Source organism: Sinocyclocheilus rhinocerous, unplaced genomic scaffold (assembly GCF_001515625.1).
Source record: "Sinocyclocheilus rhinocerous isolate Xijiao unplaced genomic scaffold, SAMN03320098_v1.1 scaffold1026, whole genome shotgun sequence".
NCBI classification, from domain to species: domain Eukaryota; kingdom Metazoa; phylum Chordata; class Actinopteri; order Cypriniformes; family Cyprinidae; genus Sinocyclocheilus; species Sinocyclocheilus rhinocerous.
In genome coordinates this window covers 307,288-326,251 of record NW_015659953.1, presented here as the reverse complement: position 1 = coordinate 326,251, position 18,964 = coordinate 307,288, and the positions used below count along the sequence as shown (strand labels likewise).

At 37.7% G+C, this 18,964-nt stretch overlaps 1 protein-coding gene across 2 annotated transcripts in view; it reads left to right on the top strand.

Moving 5' to 3' along the window:
- The window catches only part of baiap2l1a (BAR/IMD domain containing adaptor protein 2 like 1a), a 36,292-nt gene that overhangs the window by 5,728 nt on the left and 11,600 nt on the right, over positions 1–18,964 (top strand). Inside the window, exons 4-12 of one of the 2 annotated variants that reach the window (XM_016533711.1) lie at positions 4,347–4,408; positions 6,614–6,685; positions 6,790–6,924; positions 9,125–9,277; positions 9,999–10,154; positions 10,349–10,469; positions 11,702–11,915; positions 15,565–15,624; positions 15,733–15,883. In XM_016533711.1, the coding sequence (XP_016389197.1) occupies positions 4,347–4,408; positions 6,614–6,685; positions 6,790–6,924; positions 9,125–9,277; positions 9,999–10,154; positions 10,349–10,469; positions 11,702–11,915; positions 15,565–15,624; positions 15,733–15,883 (1,124 nt within the window). Of the gene's footprint in view, positions 1–4,346; positions 4,409–6,613; positions 6,686–6,789; positions 6,925–9,124; positions 9,278–9,998; positions 10,155–10,348; positions 10,470–11,701; positions 11,916–15,564; positions 15,625–15,729; positions 15,884–18,964 lie in introns of both variants that reach the window. The other variant, XM_016533710.1, reaches the window with a different exon arrangement.

The window sequence follows — 18,964 nt, the reverse complement described above, 5'->3', positions numbered from 1 at the left end:
CGTAGCAATTTTTTTTTTTTTTTAAATAATAAATAAAAAGAAAAACAAGTAGATAGAATAGAAAAAGAATAGAGAATGCTAGTGTTAGAGGGTCTTTTTAAAAAAAAAAACAAGTCAAAAAAATAAAGAATGCTAATGTTATTGGGTCATTTTATATAATAAATAAAAAGAAAAGAGAATAGAATAGAAAAAGAATAGAGAATGCAAGTGTCACAGGCTCTCTTTTTTTAAAGAAGACAAGTAGTAAGAATAGAAATAGAATAGAGAGTGCAAGCGTTAGATGGTCAAGTTTTTTTTCTTAGAATTAGAATAGATAATGCTAGAGTTAGAGGGTCAAATGAAGATGGAAGAGATGTGTTTTTACCAGTTTCTTGAAGACTCAGCTGCTTGGATTGAGTTGGGCAGGTCATTCCACCAGGAGGGAACATTTATGGTAAAAGTCTGTGAAAGTGATTTTGTGCCTCTTTGGGATGAAATACGCCGTTCACTTGCAGAACGCAAGCTTCTATAGGGCACATAATTCTGAAGTAGTGAATTTAGGTAAAGGGGTGCAGAGCCAGTGGTGGTTTTGTAGGCAAACATCAATGCCTTGAATTTTATGCAAGCAGCTGTTGGTAGCCAGTACAAGTTGATGAACAAAGGTGTGACATGCGTTCTTTTCGGCTTGTTAAAGACTAATCTTGCAGCCGCATTCTAGATTAGTAGTAGAGGTTTGATAGATTTGCTGCAGGATCGGGCAGTTTTAGCAGTGTGGTCTGAGAAATTCAGCTGATCATCAATCACAACTTTAAAGTTTCTGGCTGTCTTTGAAGGAGTTATGGTTGATGTGCCTAGCTGGATGGTGAAATTGTGATGAAGTGATGGGTTTGTTGAAACCACAAGCAGTTCTATCTTGGCTAGGTTTAGGTGAAGGTGTTGGTCATTCATCCAGCAAGAAATGTTATATATATATATATATATATATATACACACACACACACACACACAAAGAAAAACAAGTAGATAGAATAGAAAAAGAATAGAGAATGCTAGTGTTAGAGGGTCTTTTTAAAAAAAAAAAACAAGTCAAAAAAATAAAGAATGCTAATGTTATTGGGTCATTTTATATAATAAATAAAAAGAAAAGAGAATAGAATAGAAAAAGAATAGAGAATGCAAGTGTCACAGGCTCTCTTTTTTTAAAGAAGACAAGTAGTAAGAATAGAAATAGAATAGAGAGTGCAAGCGTTAGATGGTCAAGTTTTTTTTCTTAGAATTAGAATAGATAATGCTAGAGTTAGAGGGTCAAATGAAGATGGAAGAGATGTGTTTTTACCAGTTTCTTGAAGACTCAGCTGCTTGGATTGAGTTGGGCAGGTCATTCCACCAGGAGGGAACATTTATGGTAAAAGTCTGTGAAAACTCCAAGGTTTCTAGCTGTTTTTGAAGGAGTTATGGTTGATGAGCCTAACTGGATGGTGAAATTGTGATGAAGTGATGGGTTTGTTGAAACCACAAGCAGTTCTATCTTGGCTAGGTTTAGGTGAAGGTGTTGGTCATTCATCCAGCAAGAAATGTCTGTTAGACATGCTGAGATCAGGATCAGGATGGAATGAGAGGTAGAGTTGAGTGTCATCAGCATAGCAGTGATATGAAAAGCCATGTTTCTGAATGACAGAACCTAGTGATGCCATGTAGACAGAGAAGTGGTCCAAGAACTGAGCCCTGAGGCACCCCAGATGTTGCGACTTGGACACCTTACCCCTCCAAGATACCTTGAAGGTCCTATCTGAGAGGTAAGACTCGATTCACTGGAGTGCAGTTCCTGAGATGCCCTTTGCCATGAGGGTTGACAGGAGGATCTGGTGGTTAACCGTGTCAAAAGCAGTGGACCGATCCAGCAAGATAAGTATTGAAGATTTAGAAGCCGCTCTTGCCAGTCTTAAGGCTTCAATTGAAGGTCTCGATTGAATGTCCACTTCTGAAACCAGACTGGTTGCAGTCCAGGAGGATTTTCTGTGTGTGAAAGTCAGATACTTGGTTAAACACAACTCGTTCAAGTGTTTTTGCAATGACAGGAAGAAGGGATACCAGTCTATAGTTCTCTAAAAGAGCTGGGTTAAGAGTGGGTTTTTTAATTAGTGGGGTAATCCAAGCCTGTTTAAATATGTTCTATAGAAAAAAAAAATCCTTGCCCTTGTAGTCTTAAAGCTAATGTTATTATTTGCTCTTCCAGTATGAAACAACTTTCCTTTTCTGCTGATGTCACTTAGGTTGTGCAGGCTATTGGGTAAAGGTAAAGGGTTAGTTCACCCAAAAATGAAAATTCTGTCATTAATTATACACCCTCATGTGGTTCCAAAACTGGCATCTTCGGAACAAAAATTAAGATATATTTGATTAAATCAGAGAGCTGTTTGACCCTGCATAGACAGCAACGCAAGTGAAAAGTTTTATGGCCCAGAAAGGTAGTAACGACATAGATAAAATAGTCCATGTGATAGAATTTTCATTTTTGGGTGAACTAATGCTTTTAACTAATTACCAATTAGCCATTTGGGCATTGTTTTAGCAAATTTACATTCTCTCCATTCTAAAACATAACAGTAACTCTTTTTTTAAATCGTTGAATATCTGAAGTGTCACATGAAAGTAAATGGATTGCAACCAGCAATTCATGTTGGCATTAACACTAGCATTTCCTGCATTTGAGGTTGTACATATTTCTTATCAAAATGTTTTCAGTCTGCAAATGTTAAATTTTTTCCCCTCTGAGGTGTCTGCGTTATTACAGGAGAATTCTCATGCATTAATGTAGTACAGTGGTTCTCAAACCTGTTTTGGAGTACCCCCAGCCCTGCACTTTTTTTATGACTCCCTCATCTATCACACCTGATTCAACTCATCAGCTCATTAGTGGAGACTGCAAGACCTGAAGTGGGTGTGTCAGATATAGGGAGACATGCAAAATGTGCAGTGTCGGGGGTACTTCATGGAGAGGTTCGAAAACCACTGGTGTAGTGTGGCGTTTACAGATCACAGTTACATGCAAATCCCCAAGCCTGTTCATTTATACCTGAGGCGTTCTAATTATACTTTAAAAAACACATTTTATTGACAGTGCGCTGTACTTTTATATTATCCAAAATGCAGGCGTACTTGAATGACACATCATGGGAATAGTTGGGAACAGTAATTTCTGTTGTTGTTGTTGTAGCATGGATTTATTGTCAGAAATCAGGTCTCAGGCGCTCTTGTGTAATTTTAACTTGCCATTGAAAGCATTGCCTGTCATGTCCAGGAAACCCTCTTCCTTGTCATAGGAATTCATGGCGTCAAACTGCTTAAGTGTGTTGATTACACAAAAAGGGGGTTGTATAAGAACACCTGGTGTTTTGAATAAATCAGTTCTTAAGCCTGTTCAATATTCTGACAGTTTAGTGTCAATGGTGAAAAAGCGCAAAATGCAGTCATGTTTGTAATGTTTTTAGTGTGCTATTTTAGTAGTACTGAATTAAAGAGTCTCTCTGATGGCACGCTCACATATTTTAAGTCAAAGATAATACAAACAAGACATAATATGGCACACAAACACATAATTATTAATTATGTTTCTGGCAGGGTGTAGCATGGCTGGCATATTTGCACATTGATATTTCTTTCATTAAATGCTGTGTTTCAAAAGTAAGTGCATTTCAAACTGGCCTATATGCAGAAATCATAAAGATCACAACACATGATGCAACAAAACTGACTTTTCAGTAGGCTACTGTTTGATTTCCAGTTATTCATTGTAACCAACTGACTATTGTAAATTATCTGAAATAAACATCAAACATCATTCACATCCCATTTTTTTCTGTAATCGGACATATTTGTGAAACGGTATATTATTCAAGGTGGAAGATTGTAGGATAGGAAACTGATTGGATCAGTGATGAGTGCGGTTGTGAAAACACAGAGCCAGGTGCTGACACTCTCAGTACAAAGATGGCATTTACTGACTCACTCTGCTGACCTTGCCATGCTAATGATGCTATTATAACTGCTAGATGAGTGATAATGCTACAGCTCACCTCTGCTTGTTTACTGAAAAGTTTGTTTTTATGAGCAGCACTAATGGAGCCCCAGCTAGATGAAATGACACTGATCATATCATACAGAGTAGGAGAAATACACTTGATAAAGGTGTAGTCATAATGGGAACACGTGTACAGAAAAGTCCAAAGTTCAACTTGATACCTCTCTGAGTCTGAAGGCAACTTTGAACTGTTTGCCCAGTTGAGATGGAAACAAAACTAGAAGAAAAAAAAAACTATGTATAAATATCAGTAATGTAGCAATAATGTTTATTTTTTTCTCCTCAGGAGTGGTGTTAATGGAGATTTCAGAAGTGCATAAGAAGGTCCAACTGGAGCTGGAGGAGTCTGTAAGTATGCAATATGGTTTAAGATATTGACGCATCACTTTTTTTCTCATATTCCTCTCCAACTCCAGAAGAAGCTGTAGATAATAATAGGTATTCTGTATGTTCCTGGATAATTCTGTATAGTTTTAATACCCTTAGTTCTTCATCTAATGCGTTGCCTTCTCAAGCATCAGTAACATCTTGGAGCCTTTTGTGATTTTTGAACAGGGTAATTTCCTTAAATTCAGAATTATTATTATTATTTTATCTTTGTGACGAGAGGGGCGGGGCCGAGAGCCGTGGGAACGGAGCGAGGCCGGTGGAGGAATTGCTAATGCACGACACCTGCGATTTAAACATAGTTTAGATCAGGGTTTTTTTAACCTTTTGAGGCTACGGACCTCCTTCCTAAAATATCAAGGCAGCTACACTACCGTTCAAAAGTCTGGTGTCAGTAAGATTTTTAAAAAAAAAGAAATGAATACTTTTATCAATGGATGCAATTAATTGGTTAAAAGTGACAGTAAAGACACTTTTATGACATTGTTATAAAAAAATCTATTTCAAATAAATGTTTGTCTTTTTTTCAACATTGATAAGATATTTTTTGATTTTTACATAAAAAATGGTCATTTAGAAATAAAAGGCCACATTCTACCCTGATTTTAGCCCTCTTATTTAAAGCTCCATTTAAAGGGGCATGTCTTTTTGAAAACTTCATGTAAATGCCCACTGCTATGAGTGGGTAATATCTTTGAATATGAAATAAGTATTACATGTGGAACTTTTGAAAATGTTTACTGTTTTTACAATTACAGCTGTTGAGATTAACCTACAGTGAAAAGTGTTGATTATAGAGTTATATTTAGATCTGCTCCAGTCGCACGAATGGTTGCAGCAAAGAGAATTGTAGCCAATGACGCAATGTCTGTTGAGTGCACAAATGCAGTGATGTCATTGTAATTTTTCCACTCTCACGAATACTTTTATCATAACTAACAGTGCAAACATTATGTAAATAAGAGATATGCTGTGCTGTGTAGACAGCGTCACTGGCTTGATTTACTCACTCATAAACAGCAATAAATGATTTTGAGACAGAACTGCCTCAACTGTAACTGTACATGAATCATTACATATCAGAAATCACAGATTAAGTATTAGAATTAACAGTTACTTGCATGTTGGGGGCATTACTGTCAGGTCCATATTTACCAGTAAAGGTCTGTTTGCAAACTAAAGCCTTCGCCAAATTGTGACTGATTTACCAAAGAATCCACAGTGAAATGTTGATCTAATTCTGCAGTCTTTCATCACACTATTACGTCATATTGAGACAAAATCCGAAACAAGCCATTTTGGCAGCTTGGTTTCAATAAAAGCTGTTTTTGGACCAACGAGGAAGTTTTGAGTTCTGAAACTTACAGGATGTTTTTATAGTAATGACCTCTTACAAGTCAAAAGATCAGGGAAAATTTGATTTCTCAATTCATGACCCCTTTAAAATAGAATGCTGTTATTTTACATAGATTAAATTTGCATTTCACAATAGTACTATTTTTACTGTATTTCTGGTCACGTAAATTAAGCCTTGGAGAGCATAAGAGAAAACAAACTTTCAAAAACATTAAAAAAAGAAAAATCTTACTGACCCCAAACGTTTGAAAGGTAGTGTATAAATATGTTAAGTAGTGTCATGAGAGCAGTACTAAAAATACAAAATGCAATTTTTATGCAATAAACATCTTCAAGGAATATTTTAATCTATGAGCAGAACTGTAGCAGGCAATACTATTGGAGAACAATTTTAGGACATGAGATTTATGAGTATTTGTAACTTCAAACATTTTTGTAGTCACTTGATATTGAAGCTACAACATAAACGCTGACATTATAAATCGTGTAATAATATTTTGCCTTCGGGGTAGTGTGTGTGCTGAACTTATCTGAGGTATGTGACTGGATTGAGGGCTGACCCTCTGTTCTCTTGACTTTCACAGCATTTCTTCCTTCCCAAACCATTTTTTAACAGATGATCTTAGGTATTCAGACTCACAATGTTATGAATATTTAACCACCTAAGCTGATAAGATAACCCTTTTTGTTGGAGTTCTCTACATCACGTTATCGTTGTTGTAGAATTATTGAGTGACTTCATGCAATTTCACTGTTGATTGATTTGTATCGCTTTGTGTTGATTTATCTCCATTACCATTTTTGCTGCAGTTCAAGAGGTTCCACAGAGAGCTCATCACTGAACTGGAAAGGAAAACTGATATGGATATCAAGTACATGAATGTAAGTATTGCATGTTTTTCTCTTCATCAATCAAGCAACACGTCCTATTCCCTCACCTGTGCAAGCAGGGACATCTCATTTGTATGGTATTACAATCCCTCTAGGCCACTTTCAAAAGATACCAGTCAGAACACAAATTGAAGCAAGACTTCTTGGACAAATCACAGGCTGACCTGAAGAAACTGCGCAGGAAAAGTCAAGGGAAGCATTCGTCTAAGTATGAGAGCAAAGAAAATGAGGTGAGGGTTTAAAATCTGTCTATCTGGAAGTCTTTTCTGTCTGATTACTTAAGCAAATACGTAAAAGAACTGTTCAGTTTGTAGTACTACATTTTGGGAGAAAGTTAGCAATTAGCAGAAAAAATGCATTTTGAAGCCATTGTTTCCCTCTGTAATTTCATCTGGGTTTTTAGTTTAATTTTACTTGAACTGTCATACACATTTTCTCAACATGAATTACACAGTCATTCCTCAGTCATGAATTTTAATGGTGCTGTGTGCACTAAGTTGCTAACAAGTTGTTTAAAGTAGTGATGAAACGGAAGTAGTGAGATCTTTTCTTTTGTATTGTGACACATCTGAGTGTAATGGATTATCGAAAAAGAAAAAATAGGGATAGGGCTTATAGGACTTAAATAGGCAGGGATTTTCTTCTATGCATTGGCTGTTGATTGGATTTTGAGATGTGGGTGTTGCACTCAAAAGTGAAGGCAGATGAATCTCCACAGTGAAGTCTGTCGTGAAAGATCTTTAAATTAAAGATCCAGTTATGATATTTTAATAAAACATTATGCTGTGAGATAAACCATGAGACTTATTAATGAGATTAAAAAATTAAGTTAAAAAACTTTAATGAATACTACAACTATCTCAAGGATGTGTTTACATGCTTGACAAGTCAACCATTATAGTCCTTATATAGCAACATATTTAAAAAAGAAAAAAATAGTCACTTCAACATTCATGTTTGAGGTTTGACAGTGTGTAATTTATTTTGTAGGGCATAATGTGGAAAATTTTTGCAAGTAAAATTCATGACAGACATTATATTACTCAGAAATCCAAACCTGCTATTCTAAAAGCTAATAGAAGCCATTACAAAGGGTTGGCTCTACATGACAAATGAGAACAGCTCTAATCAATTTAGTTTCTGGCTCAATATCAGGAACATGATTTGACACTAGCACTAAATCTATTGTGGTAGATTTTAATAGTGAGTTTTAATAGCTCAACAGTCACCATTTTGTTCCTCCTTTCAAAGGCACATTGTTTCTTTGAAAAGTTATCAATGGAAACATTTTTATGTAATGCATTTGCTTCTAAGTTTATTTCAGTCTTGTTTTGAGACAGATGTCTGAAAGAAAATTGAACTGAGGCTTAGATGCTTAGTTTCACAAAGCATCACCCACAATTGTGTAAATTCTTTTCACTGAACCAAACATTCACAATAAAAGGCTTTTCAGTCATTGTGTGATTTGTGTTTGCTTTGCAAATCACAATGAGTCTGAAATGAACTTAAAATTGCCATTGTAAACACAGTATCAAACTTAAAAATAATCATTTTGGATTGAAGCCATAGCCATGTGGGCAAGTGCTCTGACATATGGTGTGGTTTCTTTATTCAGGCAAACTGAGTTTGAGCCCAGGATTGAGGTGCTTTCCCAGTCCAGTTGCCCTCTCTCTTTTTCCACAATTTTCTGTCTGTCCTTTTACTGTCCTATGTAAAATTAAGGCACAAAAGCGCAAAAACTTTTTGGGTGGAGGGCAAATGAAGTACATATATGAAAACTTGTTTCCCCTCATGTAATTATCTATATTTTGGGTTTATGAAATGGGCTGAAATATCATCCAAAAACATGTCAGGTCATGTCCCTGACAAAATCCACCAAATAAAAACTTCATATAGCCATGAAGTCATATCATATGTTCGTAATGCACTGCTGTCATAAAAGCCACTGAGAGAAAATACTTGTGTAGGTCTTTCTTGTCCAGGCATGATCTGCAAATTAAAAAAAAAAAAAAAAAATTCTGAAACTAACTCCAAGGAAACAAGCAATGTTCACGGTCACTATGACAACTTGCACAGAACTATAATAGCGAGGGGAATCCTGTGAAAAAGAACAGAGCTCTGTTTCTGGTGTAATTTTCACAGGTCTGCTGGGTAACAACTCTGTTCTATAAAAGCAATGAATCCTCAGTCTGGAACAGACTTACGCACGAGAAAATTACTGCATTAGCATAAGGTGATATGACTTTGTTGAATTAAATATGATGATATGTCTCATTTTGTTAAATGTGATGTTTTGTTTGTGTTTCTCAATAAGGTCTGTCCCAGAAAGGTGTATTTTAAGCAAGAAATCAAGAATAAATCTGTCCCTTTTTAGCTGAAACTATGAGAGTGTCATGTGATGCCATATCTTATGATCATTATCATCTTTAGTGTATGGAGACCATCTCATCCCGGCAGACAGACATGCAGAGTTTTATTGCAGAAGGATTTAAGGAAGCTCTGCTGGAAGAGAAAAGGAGGTTCTGCTTCCTAGTGGACAAACACTGTGCCTTCACCTATCAGCTAACAGCCTTCCACGACAAGGTAACCCACTGAAAATATTCAGCTTTCTTATTCAATAAATATTAAACTCACTGATGTTCCAATTAATGCAGTCAGACTTGGGATCTACAAGAAATCAGAAGTAGTGGTGCATGTACAATACTGTTGAACAGTATGGAGTTGATAAGATTTTTGAATGTATTTGAAAGAAGTCTCTTATGCTCACCATGGCTGCATTTATTTGGTCAGAAATACAGTAAAAATAGTAATATTGGGAAATATTACAATTGAAAATAACTGTTTTAATATATAAAACATTTAAAATGTTTAAATATTTTAAAGATATTTTGAAAAATGTAAAATATAATTTATTCCAGTGATGGCAGTGCTGAATTTTCAGCAGCCATTACCCCAGTTTTATGATCCTTCAGAATTTATTCTAATATGTTGAGTTGGTGCTCTAAAAATATTGCTGATTGTTATCAATGATGAAAACAGTTGTGCTGTTTTAATATTTTTGTGGAAACCATGATATATTATTTAAAAAATAGGAAGTTCAAAAGAACATTTATTTGACAGAAATCTTTTGTAACATTACTTTTACTGTAACTGTAATTTTTTTAATTAATTTAATGCATCCTTACTGAATAAAAGTATTAATAAAAATTAAAAAAAATTATAATAATAATACTGACCTTTTGAATGGTAGTGTACATTGTTTTGCCTTTCTTCCTTTGAACTGTTTTTGCACTTTCCCCCACAGGCCAAGGAAATGCTGACCGTCAAACTGCCCAGCTGGCAAGATAAGTGTACCGATGCCACCAGGGTGCCCGACACAGTGATATCCATGATTGAGGGTCTGCGGACTCCAATGTCAGTCATACCAGAGTCCTCACCTACGTTGGAGCACAGTGACAGGGTTAGTCTTACACCGAAGAGAATGTATCACCATTAACATATGAGTAAGTGTAAATGCACATTTTTTGTTTGAGAGCCACGTGAAATTCACTTGTTTAACCAGAACATCAAATGATTTAGTTTTGTTCACTTTGTGTTGAAAAAAGGCACACTGACTTTAAGGTCTCTGTGTTGTTGCATTTTTTTTCTATTCAGACCAATTCCGGTTCTATTGTTCCACCACCGGCCCCATCACTCAAAGCCCACACAAGCCCACTGGCCAGCATGTTCTCCCAGGACGTTCCCAAAAGCCCCATCTCATCAGAGCAGTACTCAGGCAAGCTGATGGCTCCTTCACACTTTGATCTAATCAGACTTCATTTCTTCTGCTCTCAACAATCAAGCGTGCTACTCTGGAACAATTTGTCCCAGGAACTTTTTTCCCCCCAGACCTGCTGCTGTCTGCATTTCCATCGCGGTCTAAAGTACCGAGAAGATTAGGCAAATAGTCTGGTGACGTAGGTCTGCACGCGTTTCTCAATACCAAGTATGCAAATTTCGGGCTTGCATCCTCGGTAGTTCGGACTTCGCGAGTTTGACTCGGGAGTGTGAACTCCCGCGGATGGGACGACGCAAGTCCGGTAATTCTGCAAACAGCAACGTACTTGATAACGTCAGTCAGCTCGCCTTGGCTACTGCAATTTTCCTCACTGTATTTACAATAAGAAGAAATATGATATCAAACACCACTGCTTCTTTTCGTTTTCATTTAAACCTTAATAGCCGCAGAAATGTAGTTCAGGGACGTAGCCTACATTACAATAAAACAAAATATTATATTGCCTCTTTTCATTTTCATTTGAACATATTAATAGATTAACAGAAAAAACACCAAAGATAACCTGTTAGATTTACCCAAAACGAATTATATCTTATGTTTAACCATTATGGAGACATCAGAGCCAGCGGCAAATGTCAGAAGGACTAGCCGAGTTGAGGCTGCTCTTGTCGGGAAACATGAGCACTGAGTGCCAGGTGATCGCGTGGAGCTCACGTCTCCGAAATCGGCGAAGCACATGTTCAAATAGGCAACGTCTTTATAAATAAACCGCAGATTTGAGTTTTGAGTTTGACTACATTCTCGCCTGAAATACTTTTAAAACTACATTTCATGACACAATAACAGTAATATTTTTTAAAAATTATGCGAATATATGGTGGTTGAAATCACAATGCTGCGTGAACTCAACCAATCAGCATGTTCAGCGCCCAAGTCCCGCCCCCGAAAGTTCCAGACCTTTGAAAAAGTACTACCTCGTGAGCAGGGACTTTCTGAGGGGCAAATTTTTACCTGGAACTTTATTTAGATCCTGGTTCCTGCGGTGGAAACATACCGAGTACCAGCCCAAAGTCCCTAGTTCCTGGGGAAAGTTCCTGCAGTGGAAACGGGGCTTTTGTGTTGATGAGGCACTCCTTGAAATGTTGCTGTGATTACTACTATAGCTGATTACTGCCACGAAATATCTTTCATTAATGTCACATAAATTGCACTTGCTTTGAAATCTATAGATCAAGACAGCCTAGACGGAAACGGCTTGTCTAGGTCTGCGTCTGTGTCTAGTGGCATGGATGTGGTGAAGAAGACCAGGGTGCAAACAATCTTCCCCCATACAGCAGGGAATAATGAGACCCTGCTGAGCTTTGATGATGGAGACATCATAACACTGCTTATCCAAGAGGAGCGGGATGGATGGCTGTACGGAGAACTAGAACATACTGGACAGTAAGTGAACCATCATATAGAACTGCTCGCTTTCATCCTTAAAGGGATAGTTCACCCAAAAATGAAAGTTATTGCTTCATTTACTCACCCTCATGATGTTCCAAACCTGCATGACTTACTTTGTTCTGTGGAACATTAAAATATAAAAATTAATTAAATAAAATTTTTTTTAAAAAGCTGCAGTCCGTAACTTTTATTGGTTAAAAATGATCCGAAATCAATATTTGAGCAAGTACATAACCAGCCAGTGTTCAAAACTATTGCCTTACTTTAGCCCGATTCACAACGGTCATCTTATAATAATGTTTTCTAATTTGAGTGGTACGGGTAGGTTTTCTCGTGAAATTCGAGCATGCAGCTGCTTCATTACGTCACTTCAGTAAACATAAAGAAGTAGTCCCGGCTACTATAGGCTATCGCATTTGAGGATCCTGCAGGTGGCCGGTCGTTTATAGCCTTTTCTCACAGCAGCTGGAATAATTAAATGTATCATTTTGATGGCGGATTGTAATCCAGAAAGGATTATGTGTTTATGAAACACAATTGAATGAAATGAAATTAAAGTTTTAAATGTGCTTCTGATTACAGATAGCCTGGGATTACACAAGATTTGTAATTTTAAAGACAACCAGTTCTAAGGGAGCATAATTTGCTTTTTGGGATAAAAGAATTTCTTAATATGAAATTCGAGTGGTATGACGAGATTAGACTGTACATATTCCGCACACAGCTGCAATTCCAGGTTTTCAAACAGAGATGGCAACAAAGAGGCAAAACTTATGTACTGCAGCTTTAAGAATGTCTCAGTATTAGGGCTGGACAAGTTAACGCGTTATCGTGTTAACGCATTAATTGATTAACGCCGACAATTATTTTATTATTATGAAAGCCGTTGCTCACTGGCTCTGAATACACATACAGACAAACCATGGGTCACAGGAGGGGTAGGAAGTTGATCAGTACTGTCTTGGGATGGATGTCATCATGCGTCTCAACCAATGAGAGCATTTGGGGTGGGCCTAAGACTGCAGCAGCGCTCACATGAAGCGCTCACGACTTCACAAGTGGGAACTAGGAAGTTTCCTATAGCACGTGAAGGCAGCAGAGAAATGCTCTCACTCAGCACAGTGGAGTGCATCATTTTGTTAACTTTGTGGTTTATTATTTTGAGTCATTTGGGACACGGTAACACACACGGCCCTCTCACAACATATTGCTTTACAGATCTATCACTTTTGCCGCTCAGAAATGTTCATGCAATCATGCTGCACGTATCAGAAGTTCCGCGCTCTGCTCACACTACATGTGTACCGCGCCCGAGCCCAAGTGAACCGCGCTCTGGCCCTCCTCTTCCAACCAAGCCAGAGCCGGCTAAATGAACTGCGGCACGGAGCGATCACACTACTCAAACGAACGAGGCTTTGGGGATCAGACGCGCTCGGGCACGGTTCAAAACGCCTAGTGTGATACACCCTTATTCTCCTGCATCCCGCACACACGAGTCTCTACCCGCCCGCACGCCGCACTCTGCTGCGTTAGGTCCCGCGATAGTGCAGGTCTCTAGTCGGAAGGTGCCTGTTATAATGTTATGATCGAGGCTCTGGACTCGGAGCATAACTTATTTTTCTACAACAAACTATAAAATATTTTCTATAAAAACGTTAATGCCCTGGCAGTGTCAAATAGCTTTGGTTTTATATGTAATTAAATCAGGGTCCAGTGTTTTTTGGACCCCATTGACTTATATGGACAAAAACAGTTTCATCTTTTGTGTTCTGGAGAAGAAAGTAAGTCTTAGAGGCTTGGAACAACATGAGGGACATTGAGGACACTGCAGTGTCATACATTATCTTGTCCATGCTGCCCTTTGACTTGAATGTTAGCAACATCAGCTTTCTTGAGCTGGAAAGACTGGTTCCATGCTTCTTTTCATTAGATTTACTTTCCTAATTTGCAAACTTTGGTGAGACATGTTCAACATGTCAGGCATGTTAGAGGTGCTTCTTTACGTCACTGAGAGGAAACAAACATACTGCTGCGTAAGCCTTTGCATGGCAGTAGGCTTATTTTTTGGACCTAAATTCATTGTAAATTGCACAAAACAATACAGTGGTGCCTTCATTTAGACATGATGAGGGGGTGTCTGTCCTCCTCTTATCACTGTCTTTTATTTCCAACTGAAAGGTATATTTACATTGTTCTCTTGACCTGGAAATGTGTTTCCAGTGTGGTCCATTGGGGTGAGTTGGCATTTGAGCTGGCACTGTTAGAGCGAGTTTGAGTAAGGAATTATTTGTAAATGAAAATGTAGATAAATGCTTTCAATGAAAGATCTTTCACGACAGACTTCTCTCAAAATCCAATCAATAGCCAATGCATAGAACCAAATCGCTGCCTATCCCTGTCATATAAACAAAACGTTGACATGGGTTCAGCTCACACAAGAGTTGGTTAAGCTGATTTTCAGTACTAGCATGAAACTTCATATGAATTGAATTTTATTTCTGCTTTTAGTAGTTTTAAAATTTTTTTGAAATCAAAATTTACCATATTTAGTTTGTTAGAACACATTACTAGTCTTGTGGTGAAGAACTAATTGGTGCAAGTTCATCCACAGAAAAAAATAAATTGTAATATTTAGTCAAAATCTGAAAAATTGCTTACCCTCTGGAATGGCATTTCTCCTCTGATGTCAGTTTGACGGCTTGGGCGGAACATCCCTAACCATTCTCCTCCAACCATCAGTCTGCTGCGAACTAGAAATGGCAAAGATGTACACTAAAATTCAACCCCGTTCTCTATTTTATTATAGTTTTTTTTCTAATTCAATACTCAGAAATACGTATGAAGTACATACTAAAGTAAAGCGGGTCGCAACTTTTGGTTCACACAGACATTAGTAACAAACATGATCAAAACTGTTATGCTGTGCAGCTCTGCTTTATCATAAAAACTCAGCACATAATAAATGTCATTTATGTGCAACTAAATTAGTTAAAATGTTCATCATTACTGAAGAGCTGAATTTCAGTTAATTTGATTAGTTAAACTATCACATTGTTTTTCTTTACATTTTTGATAATGACAGTTTTTGTGATTACATTTGGTGACACTAGTGGGATATAAATCAAAAACATAATTTTAAAGCTGACAGGTGCATGTATTCTTTATATTACTATTTATATTTAATCATTCATCCATAGCAACATACAAACGGGAGGTCAAATGATCGTACTGCTGTGAAGGCATCTGTGTCTGTGATTTGTGTGGTCTTATTTGTTTTGCATATTTTAATGAGCAGCTTTGCCATTTCAGAGGTCCAAAGTCCAAAGATTTTCCCTCAATACCCATTATGCTGTCACCACTATTTTGAGAAGTGAAAATGTCTTAATGCACTGACGCACTCTTGAAGGCTCAGTTCAAAGTTATGCACAGCTGGCGGTGTGACAGTTCCTAAGCAACCAAAACCAAATGTACTCTTCATACAACGTGGTGTTTCACTTTACATTTGTGCCAATACAGTGGTTTTTGAATAGTCAAACCGTGGTTGAATCAAAAAGCCTTTTAATGCATATGGAAATTGAGCTGGTACCCATTTTATTAGAAAATCATGATACACATTATGGATATTTTTTGTTTGTAATTACAGACGGGGCTGGTTTCCCTCATCTTATTGCCGGGCTTACAATGACCCAGTGATCGCAAACAGGTGAGTCTGTATTTGAGTGAAAATGATGGGATTTCTGCTGAAACTAACAATGTTTATCCATCCATTAACAAAACCGTATGACATCAATTTATGTATTTTGTTCAGCAGAGTTGAGAGCCCATTGCGCAGCCAGAGTGTGACTGATCCAGAGCAGCCAGAGGAAGACGAGGAGGAACCCGTGCTGCTGCCCCCGCCTGACTACAGTGACTCATCCAGGGACAGACCCTTCAAGCCCTCCACCCCCTCTTCACAGAACACGGTAAACACACTGCGCTGGCGAATAGGAAAGCTAAGTGCAAAGTTAGCTGGAAAAGCAGCCAATTTCTGTAAAGAGAGATGGAGAGGAGTAACTGGGCCTCTTATCCTTTTGTGGTTGAAATGAGGTAGGCAAAGTCATTGGTGTATTCTGGGAGGGAGTCCCCTGATCGGATCAGGTTTCCTTCTAGGGTGAAAATGAAACCTCTGTTACTGCACAGAGGCTGCACGTAGAAAATACACACAGAACAGTTTGAAGATGAGTGCAACACTGTGGCTTTATAAAATATTTAACTTGGCTGGCAACAAAAAAACAAACAAAGACATTTATAAGATTACAAAAGATGTCTTCAAACAAATATTGTTCTTTTTAAAATTCTATTTGTCAAAAAATAAATCGGTTTCCACAAAAATATTAAGCAGCACAGCTGTTTTCAACATTGATAAGAAATGTTGCTTGAGCCCCAATTTGGCATATTAAAAAAAAAATAATAAAAATAAATGCAGCCTTGGTGAGATTCAGAGACTTTCAAAAAATTATATATATATAAAAAATTTGTAAAATAAATATTTAAGACTGCACAATTTCTAAGTCACTAATAATAAAAAATAAGTTTGTGACACTCGTCGTGTGAACTCTTTGTATATAGTGTAGATGTTCTACCATTGAAGCTCAAGATGCTCTTTGGATGATCTCAAATCATGCTGGAGAACATGATCATCAGGTTTTACACAAACTTTGTTTTTGTTTTTTTTGTTTATGCAGCATGAGAGCTGCTGTTGTTAAAGTAAAAGGGCTTCAAACATATACTAAGACATTCTGAAATTCATGTTATAGAAAATAATGCAAATATATGTTATATAATATAAAATTATCTAAAGTATTTTCACTAGTAGTCTCTTTTGGACCTTTTGGACTTTAAATTGTACAAATTAGATCTACATAAGTGGCAATAACCACAAAAGGATACATTATAAGACCTGCAATAATGTAACCTTTGTTCTTTGCCAGGGGGCCTAGGGAGGGGTAGATGAATGCTCTGCATTACTGTCATTGTGAAAAATAAAAAGACATCTGAAAAATGCTCCCTACCTGGTTTTCTCATTGTGAGGGAGAGTGGAGACAAATAGAGCTGTACTATATCAGCCGATGTCAGACTGAATCTGAGTATCTGGTAGGGGTGGGCGCTATACCGGTATGAATGTGACAACTGGTATTATGTTGTTCCATGATATGGAATTTGCTATACCGTGGATACCATTATATATTCATGAATTCAAATTTAGCATTTATATTGTTTTGTTCAATTTGGTACACTTTGCAAATTTGAACACAAATAACGATTGAGAGTCGAGGCTGAACGTTTTTGTCCTCTGTGTGCAACGCCGTACTACTAATTGCAGATTCAATTATTAGATCTGTCAGCATTAATATTTTTATACTTAGATTTTTTTGGGGGATCAAACTGTAACACCATGTGTCCCAACCAGACGTGATGCGACGCGATAAAAAGTATCGTTTCCATGTAGTTTTTGTCCTAACCACCCGCGACAGCAACACGTGACAATAAGCGATACTGAATTCTATTTTAGAAATGGTTTTTATTTTCTGCGACATCGCCGGTGTAGACACGATGTAAGTTAATGTAGCTTTCTGATGCTGCGTTTGAATTTTCATGCCACATTATTTGAAATTAGCGCAGGCCAAACATTTTTCTCTCCTATTGCAGCCTATTGAGGAACTCTGACATAGAGCATCGTAACAGACCAAATTAATAGAGCGCAAATCGCCTGCTCCAGTGGTTCCCAAACCGGGGGGCAAGGGATAGTGTACAGTCAGCAGATTATTTTGCAAAGGAAACCTCTGCAGGGTGATAAAGACTACACTGAGTAATTTTCCCGCTTACCGAGGCCACTTGCCTGATAAGTAAATAATTGAGCGCAAAATATTTGCGACATCGCGGGAGAAACAACATGAATAAACTTCTTTTTCGTATCTCAGGTAATGATTATGTGCTTTATTCAGTGTTAAAAGTGTCTAATGTGAGTTTGAATATTATTTTGCGTGATCTTTATAGCCATAGTGAAAGTAACAATAGATATTTTACCTCAGATCTTGAAAGTAAATTAGGCTAAAGCAAACTTACATTTGAGTCAGCAGTTTTCTGTGGGGGATTTGTTGCGCCGCATCCAGTGTAGACACCATCACTGATTATAATAAGTTGATTTCTATTGTATTTTGTTGCATCGCACCGCGCCGCTCGCGTCCGGTGTAGACACGATGTAAGTTAATGTCGCTTTCTGATGCTGCGTTTGAATTTTCATGCCACATTATTTGAAATTAGCGCAGGCCAAACTTTTTTTCTCTCACGGGCCAGATGTGGCCCCGCGGGCCGCCCATTGAGGAACCCTGGTGTAAGGCTTTCAGCCTTCCATTGTCAATTGCAATGCTTCCTGTTGCAAGTCCTCAATCTGGCAACCTATGTGAGCGTCGAGTCTGAGGAGGAGAGGGCGGGAGAAACTATGCTAATATTTAGCATTTGGACTGCAGTACCCATTTCAACCACTAGCTGTCAATATCACATACTGCACCTTTAAACGTTCAAGATCTTTAAAGGGTTAGTTCACCCAAAAATGAAAATTAGCCCGTGATTTACTCACCCTCAAGGCATCCTAGGTGTATATAACTTTCTTCTTTCAGACGAATCCAATCAGAGTTATATTAAAAATGATCCTGGCTCTTCCAAGCTTTATAATGCCACTGGGTGGGTGTTTTTTTCAATAGTCCAAAAAAAGTCAAATAAAGCGCATCCATCCATAATAAAACGTGCCTCACACGGCTCCGGGGGGTGAATAAAAGCCTCCTGTAGTGAATCGATGCATTTTTGTGAGAACAATATCCATATTTAAAACGTTATAAACACTTTTCTCTCACTTCCACTAAATGTCGTACGCGGAGGCTGTTCCGGGCGGATGACGTAGGACGTAGGCACAGCGCACGTGCCTGTGATTAGTGACGAACACAGAAGTGCGGAAGAGGCATGTTTTATTATGGATGGATGCACTTTATTTTACTTTTTTTGGA